General features: G+C 40.4%; 1 protein-coding gene across 4 annotated transcripts in view; it reads left to right on the top strand.

Moving 5' to 3' along the window:
* LOC106578619 (extended synaptotagmin-2-A) overlaps nucleotides 1-8,512 on the top strand; it is a 33,688-nt gene extending 25,176 nt beyond the window's left edge. For 3 of the 4 annotated variants that reach the window (XM_014157623.2, XM_014157627.2, XM_045702161.1), the window contains 10 exons: nucleotides 827-889; nucleotides 2,504-2,578; nucleotides 2,716-2,802; nucleotides 2,981-3,130; nucleotides 3,358-3,725; nucleotides 5,246-5,344; nucleotides 5,593-5,724; nucleotides 5,964-6,069; nucleotides 6,494-6,543; nucleotides 6,770-8,512. In XM_014157623.2, the coding sequence (XP_014013098.2) occupies nucleotides 827-889; nucleotides 2,504-2,578; nucleotides 2,716-2,802; nucleotides 2,981-3,130; nucleotides 3,358-3,725; nucleotides 5,246-5,344; nucleotides 5,593-5,724; nucleotides 5,964-6,069; nucleotides 6,494-6,543; nucleotides 6,770-6,827 (1,188 nt within the window). In that variant the 3' untranslated portion in view covers nucleotides 6,828-8,512. The remainder of the gene's footprint in view (nucleotides 1-826; nucleotides 890-2,503; nucleotides 2,579-2,715; nucleotides 2,803-2,980; nucleotides 3,131-3,357; nucleotides 3,726-5,245; nucleotides 5,345-5,592; nucleotides 5,725-5,963; nucleotides 6,070-6,493; nucleotides 6,544-6,769) is intronic. The other variant, XM_014157629.2, reaches the window with a different exon arrangement.
* Nucleotides 8,513-8,875: the final 363 nt, after the last annotated feature.

Consider the following 8,875-nt stretch of genomic DNA (forward strand, 5'->3'; position numbering starts at 1 on the left):
CTTGTACCATAAAGCATGTTGATTGACTCTGCTGCATGGTTGCAAATCCTAATAATATTATTATACAGTAATTTCCCATACCCAGTTGATCACGAATATTTATCATATTGACTAAATAATAATTCCAATAACTCAGGATAGAGGACAGTGCTTCATCTTTCGTCCAACACCAAGGTGCAGGCATGCAAAATATGGTTTACAAAGAACTATTGATTTCAAGGTGCCAGGGTATTTGATTGAGGGGACTATTTGTGGCGCATCACTTCAAGGATGCATTGACGCCTGTCATTCTCGCTCAGTCTAAACAGAGGTGACAGGCAAAGATGATGTTGCTTTGTGTCTGTTCACTGGACCGTTATGTCTAAGTAAGGGAATATTGAAATACTATCAGAGCTCTTATTAGCTCGATCTAAACAACATCCCTCGTCACAAGTTCATACCAGTACCTCATTCTCCCAAAAATAAATGACGTTTTCATTCTCCTGTATTCAGCTTTTATTTTATATTGCCTTATATTCATTCATTATAACGTCCCCATTGTTATCTATTGTTCATAGATAGACGTTATTTATATGTTGGACATTCCTCTCCCTTGATTTATTGGCTGTCTCCTTTCATTTGTTAATTTTCCATTCTCTATGGATTGTTGTTGTTTCCATATCACTTAATACAACCGAATCTAGCTCTGGTCCAGGGTGTCGTTCGGCTGCGCTACCGTACGACGTCCTGGACCAAAGCTAAACCTTAACCATACTCTATCAACCATACTCAATCCCCCATCCCACTAACTCTGGTTTTCTCTCCATCTCCCCCCTTTGTATAAAAGAGCAACCTGTTTAATTTCAACCATGACGTGTTGAAGCAAGCCTCTGTCTTTAAGTCCCTGAAGGTAAAGTAAGAAAGTGGGATGATGCACGCCATGCACAGATAGCACGCATAGATGGCTTATGTGTTCTCAGTCTGTGCCCTTCCTTACTTTGTGCCATCCAAATGTACTTGTATTATTATGGTAATTTATGGTGCTACTTATCTGTAAATGCATTGTTTATTAGTTGTGAGTCATTGTTTGTTCATTGTTTGTTCATTGTGAGTCATTGTTTGTTCTTGCTTGGAGATGGATGATCACTCTATGTCTAAGATCTTTTTAGTTTTTAATTTACTACACACAATAAGAACTGGATTTTCACATACCCGGACGTGTTGCACACCTGCTCTATAGTTGTACAAAACAGGGGCCGTATGTTTAAAGCATCTCAGGATCAAGTCCACCCTGTCAAGTGATCTTATTCACTGTGATCGAAAAGGCAAAATCCTAAATCATAACTCCTCTGAGATGCTTGATACATGGCCTCAGATGTTTAATGACATGCACTATAACATTTAACATCAAAGCTCAAAACATGTTCATTTGGTGGATGAGGAAAGGGAGAATTAGAGACAGAAGAGAAATCCATACCTCACTCACTTGGTTCCCATATTTCAATGTGTGTGCAATGTAATGGAACCCTCTACACATTTTAATGTAGAGCTAGGTCTTATTCAATAATTCGTCCTGAATATAAATCTGCATTTTACCATTCCTTTTGCAAACGTTTCTCAAAACCTGTTTTTGCTTTGTCATTATGGGGTATTGTGTGTAGATTGATGAGAGAAAAAAAAAGAATGTAATACATTTCAGAATAAGTAAGTAACGTAACAAAATGTGGAAAAAGTCAAGGGGTCTGAATAGTTTCCCAATGCATTGTATAGGGAATAGGGTGCCATTTGGGAGACATCTAATGTATGAGTCTAAAGTTACCAGACTAAAGTGCATCCATACCTCCTGGAGATTGCTTTAGCCTGATATAAAAGATAGGATTATAAAACATCCTGAGAGAGACACACAATCTCAAACTATCACATGGCAGAATTGTTTTTTTGTCAGAGGACAAAAGGAATGGTCAAATTTAATACATTTGAATAAGTCTGTAACGTAACAAAATGTGGAAAAAGGGAAGGGGTCTGAATACTTTCCGAGTGCATTACTTTTGAGCAGAGCCTACAGTATGGGCCCTCGTAAAAAGTAGTGCACTACGCAGGGAAAATGGTGCCATTTGGAACACAGACATTGTTATATGTACATGGTATCTTTTATAAACCGGTTGCCAACAGTGAGAGTTCTTGGGTTTCAAAACTGAGAATGAGCTTGAAATTAGATTGAAGAATTTGGTATAACTAAGACGAAGGTTGACTGTTTCCTAGCTACTGTGCATTGTCAAAAAAGCCCTCTATGCCAAAGTGTACTAAATAAGGAATAGAAAACAATTTGAGATGCAGCCTCATTTATATTCTCTTTTATCTGAGGATAGACATTCTGAACCATTTCTTCACTGATTTCAGTGTGTTTCCACTGTAAAATATTTGTGTTATTACAATAAGCTGAAGAATAGGAGTGTTTTCAGTGTGGGTTTTTGTCTTAGTAACAGTCATTCAGAGCCACTCTTTTCCTGGTCATCTCTCACAGTCTGGCAAGAAAACTAGCAGTGAACCAAGTCCTTACGTTCATTTCACAGTTGGGAACAAATCATTTGAGAGTAAGGTAAGAAACTACAGTGTGCATGGTTTTTGTAGATAATTGTAAAGTATAATTGTAAACATCATATTTCACTCCTGTTCTCATGTTGATTCTATTATTTTCTATTACAGCATGTTCTACTCTATATGTGGTTTCTTTAGATCCGCTATAAGACCAATGAGCCCATGTGGGAGGAAGCTTTCTCCTTCCTCGTCCATAACCCCAGGAGGCAGGAGCTGGAGGTGGAGGTACTGCACACTTTACATTTTTCATCATTACACAACTGGTAGGTGATCTATTTGTATACATGTACTTTAGATATTTATTATGTTTTTGCTTGGGTCAAACATCGAGTTTACAGTAAGTGTATGTGAATTATAGGATATCTGATGTTAACCCTTTGTTGGCTTTCCTGTCGATGTCTAGGTGAAGGACGACAAGCACAAGTGCACCCTGGGTAATCTTACAGTCCCCTTGAGTGGTCTATTGGTGGAAGAGGACATGATGTTCACTCAGCAATTTTCCCTGAGGAACTCTGGACCCAGCTCCACACTCAAACTGAAGTTGGCACTCAGGGTAAGGATAGACACTGTCCCAAATGGCACCATATTGCCTATGTAATGCACTACTGTACTTTGACCAGGGCCCATAGGGCTCTACATTGTAGGGAATAGGGTGCCATTTGTGACGCAACCATATTAGACCTGCTGTCTATTTTCTTAAGTAACTGATTGAAGTGTGTAAAGAAGACGTCCTATCACAATGTACAGTATAGCGCTGTGCTCTGCTCTTCTGTGTCTCAGGTTCTGTTTCTGGAGAAGCAGACGAGTGCGTCGGACCAGCCATCCTCTGTCCAAGTGAGGAAAGCCAGCGTGGTCAACCCCACCGTCCCCTCCCAGAGACTCTCCACATCGGAGTCCCCTCTTCCCCCAGACACCAACCCCCCAACACCACCAATGGAGGCCGCCACCTACACCCTCCATCGCAGAGAGGAGCAGAGGGAGGAGCCATACGGAGGCAGCCCCATCAGGAGCACCTCCAACCTGAACACCACCATATCCAGCTCCCAGAAACACCTGCCCCACAAGGACTCCATGGCCAGCCTGGCTTCGGACATCTCCCTGCCCTTCGCCACCCTAGAGCTGCAGCAGAGGCTCAGGCAGCTGCAGAAGTAAATTACACGCACACAATCACTATCATGATGTAAGGTAAATGTACAGTGGCTTGCAAAAGTATTCATCCCCCTTGGCGTTTTTCCTATTTTGTTGCATTACAACCTGTAATTTAAATTGATTTTTATTTGAATTTCATGTAATGGACATGCACATAGTCGAAATTGGTGAAATTAAATGAAAAAAATAACTTGTTTCAAAAAACAATTCACCGGAAAAGTGGTGCGTGCATGTGTATTCACCCCCTTTGCTATGAAGCCCCTAAATAAAATCTGGTGTAACCAATTGCCTTCAGAAGTCACATAATTTGTTAGATTGCACACAGGTGGACTTTATTTAAGTGTCACATGATCTGAGTGTATATATACACCTGTTCTGAAAGGCCCCAGAGTCTGCAACACCACAAAGCAAGGCGCACCACCAAGCAAGTGGCACCATGAAGACCTAGGAGCTCTCCAAACAGGTCAGGGACAAAATTGTGGAGAAGTACAGATCAGGGCTGGGTTATAAAGAAATATCCGAAACATTGAACATCCCACGGAGCACCATTAAATCCATTCTTTAAAAAATGGAAAGAATATGGCACCACAACAAACCTGCCAAGAGAGGGCCGCCCACCAACACTCATGGACCAGGCAAGGAAGGCATTAATCAGAGAGGCAACAAAGAGACCAAAGATGACCCTGAAGGAGCTGCAAAACTCCACAGCGGAGATTGGCGTATCTGTCCACTTTAAGTCGTACACTCCACAGAGCTGGGCTTTATGGAAGAGTGGCCAAAAAAAAGCCATTGCTTAAAGAAAAAAATAAGCATACACGTTTGGTGTTCGCCAAAAAGCATGTGGGAGACTCCCCAAACATATGGAAGAAGGTACTCTGGTCAGATGAGACTAAAATTGAGCTTTTTGGCAATCAAGGAAAATGCTATGTCTGGCGCAAACCCAACGCATCTCATCACCCCGAGAACATCATCCCCACAATGAAGCGTGGTAGCAGCGTGGCAGCAGCATGCTGTGGGGATGTTTTTCATCGGCAGGGATGCTAAATACAGAGATATTTTTTTAAGGAAACCTGTTTCAGTCTTTGAGATTTGAGACGGATGGAGTTTCACCTTCCAGCAGGACAATGACCCTAAGCATACGGCTAAAGCAACACTTGAGTGGTTGAAGGGTAAACATTTAAATCTCTTGGAATGGCCTAGTCAAAGGCCAGACCTCAATCCAATTGAGAATCTGTGGTATGACTTAAAGATTGCTGTACACAAGCGGACTTTGTGGGGGTGAATTATTATGCACACTCATGTTTTCTGTTTTTTTGTCTTATTTCTTGTTTGTTTCACAAGAGAAAATATTTTGCATCTTCAAAGTGGTAAGCATGTTGTGTAAATCAAATGATACAAACCCCCCAAAAAATATATTTTAATTCCAGGTTGTAAGGCAACAAAATAGGAACAATGCTAAGGGGGTGAATACTTTCGCAAGCCACTGTAATCCCAAATCTGTGCTGTGTTGTGTTTTCAGTGGGTCTGCCCCTAGTCCATACCCCATGGGGGAGATTCAACTGACTGTCCGTCACAGCTCCCAGAGGAACAAGCTCATCGTGGTGGTGCATGCCTGTCGGTCAGTCAGTGGCCTCACATAACACACTAGACCAACCACATACAGTATAGGCCAGTTTCCTGGACACAGATTAAGCCTAAAAAACATGCTCATTTGAGATTCTCCATCGAAAGAGCCTTAGTCCAAGACTAAGCTTAATGTGTGTCCAGGAAAGTGCCCGTCCGTGTTCATCTTAATTACCACAAGTTCAGGATTTCCTCTTCAGATTTCAATGTGCCTGACAGACCCCATGTACATTTTGCCCTCAGAAACCTCATTGCGTTCGCTAAGGATGGATCAGATCCTTTCATTCGGATTTATCTGCTCCCTGACAAGAGCCGGACAGGCCGGAGGAAGACCAGCACCATAAAGAAAACCCTGAACCCTGTGTATGATCAAACGTGAGTTCTGACTGACTGTCACTGTAGGCCACAACCATAGAATGACATATAGAACTTATAAGTAACAGTAGCACATTGGATCTCTATGGCCACCACCTACATTATGCAACCTTTTCACAACCATCAAAATAATTCACAATGTCATCCATTGGATTCATTCATTACCCAGTATCACTGCAGTAGGAAATCCTCACTCAGAAATAAAGGAGAATCCTACAGTGTGTTTTGTTTGTCTGCAGGTTTGAGTTTAGTGTGTCCATGGTGGAGCTGCACAGGAGAACTCTGGACATCGCTGTGAAGAATGGAGGAAGTATACTGTCCAAACACAGAGGACTCCTCGGGAAGGTAGTGTATCCACACAAGATAGAATGTGTCCCAAATGGCACCCTATTCCCTATGAAGTGCACAACTTTTGTCCAGACCCCTATGAACCCTGGTCAAAAGTAGTACTCTTTAGTGGGATTAGGGTGGCATTTGCACTTGAAAAAAGAAAGGGAAGGGGAATACCTAGTCAGTTGTACAACAGAAATGTGTCTTCCACATTTACCCAACCCTCTGAAGCAGGTGCGGAGGGCTGCCTAATCGACATCCACGTCTTCGTGCCTGGGAAACAGTGGGTTAACTGCCTTGCTCAATGGGCAGAACAACATATTTTTACCTCGTCAGCTCTGGGATTCAATACAGCAACCTTTCGCTACCCAAATAAAGGAGCATGATGAATGTTACCTGATTGTTGTTGACTCTACCAATGCTACTTTCCTTATTATAGGTGATGGTGGATTTGAGTGGTGAGGATATATCCAAGGGCTGTACGCAATGGTAAGATGCTCCTTTACCCAATTTGTGTTGTCAGCGCTGTTCTGTATTTGTGTTAACATTTGATACAAATTTTATTTGGTTCAATAAACTTTACGGTTGTTCTTCATTCTATGGTTGCATCTTCGGGTGTGAGCAAATTGCTATAGAAATCCTGTGTATGTATTATTTGTTAGTCATATTTTAGTTTTAAGCCATTGCCATTTGTTGCCCCACTGGTGTCTTGTAGGTATGACCTCACTGAAGATGGCAGCCGCAAAACGGTCCAGGCACAGAAAGGGACATAGGAAGACCACCTCCATAATCATAAACACACATCCTGCTGTTTCAACCCTAGTGACATTCAATTCATAAAAGCTTTATAGGCATGACAAAAATCTAATTTGTATTGCCAATTGACATTCATAGAAACACACATCACTCTGCTTTCATTTAGTGTTATCACTTATCAAAGGGGACATAATTTTCATTTTCTTACTTTTTTCCCTTTAATTTGTGTATCATGTTGACGCATGTAGAGATACAACTTGAAGTTTGCTGTAACATGCTGTTCCTGCACAATTGAAAGACGTCAAAGTTTCACAATTGTCCTGTTAAAAGCAAAAAATGTTCATCAGAAGATTTTGGTTAATGTGTCAAAAAGCACATTTACTGCCTTGTTTTCTTACTTGTTCTGTGGTTTATATATGCATAAATGGACTAATTCGTTTTCATTGTTATTTGTTACTATTGAAGGAAATTACGTTGGAATCCTATTTGTTTTCTTTGACATTGAATGGACTCCATATCTACTGATATGACTGTAATTCTCATCAAAAGGACAGACATTGCTACTATGGTAGTTACAAGATGTAAACAAGGATGACCAGTTAATTTGTTTTATATATTTTTGTCATGCAGTGTTATTTGGTCTTTGTTTACTTTTGCCTATTTTCTTCATGCTAACGGTAATCAATTACTCCTACAGTGATCAAAAGTCCTACCACTGGATTCGCAAAAAACAAATATAAAATGATTGTTCAGTATATTCTATACTGTATATTTTGAAGGATCCAGTGCAATATAGAATTATGTTCAGGTGAAGGGGTATGTCAGGGAGGGGATATGTTCTGCTCTGGTGTACAGGAATAGTATATCTAAACAGATAAGTTTGAGTTTGGTTATCGTAATAAATCATTTGTAAATGAATAGAGGACCATATATGAATGGTCTCTTACACCAGACACATTATGCAATTGTTTTTGGTTGCAACATTGTGTGAAGTTTTGTTTATATTTTGTCGAATGATGACAATGTGCCATAGGCTACTCCTGTAAGTATAAGCCATGCAATGCTGTTTTATCTTGAAACATTACAAACATCTTAAATACTCTCTGTCAGTTATCTTTCCTGTGCCTTAACATTAAACACCTTCACACTTACTGTACAAATGTACATGAAACCTTTTAGGAATCAAGTTCTCACATTTGGAATAAGTATATTCATGGTTTGTTTTGAATAATAGTTGTTTCTCTTTTAATTAAAAAAAAAAAGTTTAATTTAAAGTGTTATGTGTAATGACTTGACTTCCCTGTGAAAATTTGCCTGGTCCTAAATTCATTGTAAGAATTTGTGAGACTGTTGTTTCTATGTCTGAGAGCTTACTGTATGTATCTACTAGGTCCTTGTTTTGCTGTACATAAGCTCCATCTAGTGGTTTCTCAGACGCAACTTTAGTTGAGATGTTCTTTTGAATTTATAATTATTTACTATTGTGTTACTTTAGCATTTAAAAATAACCAATACAAATGAGAGAGACACTAACACAATTTGTGTGTGTTTACAGATTACTTTAAAGGCCCGGCCCAGAGCAGTCAAACTTGTATTTTCCTGTGTTTTCTATATAAGGTTTAATTAAAACTGTGAAATTGCCAAAATGATGATCATGCCCTTTTAGTGTAAGAGCTGTTTAAATAAATTGCCTGACATTTCATCCTGTTTTGGTGTGATTGAGTTTTGGCCTGCCTGGTGACATCACCATAACATGTTCAGCTACTTACGACATTGGCTCAAATCTAGGTTGTACCTAGATACATCGAAAAACTGACAACGTCCTCCTCACTATGGCTTCAGACCCCAAGGCAGACCTACCCAGCCCTTCAGACACAACGGCTGGGCTCTGCCTGGCCAGAGAGGGGCACGTATAATGGGGTGGCTTACTGTTAGGGCCCACTATAGCAAGTGTTGACATTATTACCCTGCTCCAGGTGCCCAGGTTCCCTGAGCTGTTGCTGGTAACCACAAGCAATATACACTGCTCCAAAAAATAAAGGGAACACTTAAACAACACAATGTA

This window comes from Salmo salar, chromosome ssa19 (assembly GCF_905237065.1).
Source record: "Salmo salar chromosome ssa19, Ssal_v3.1, whole genome shotgun sequence".
Lineage (NCBI taxonomy): Eukaryota > Metazoa > Chordata > Actinopteri > Salmoniformes > Salmonidae > Salmo > Salmo salar.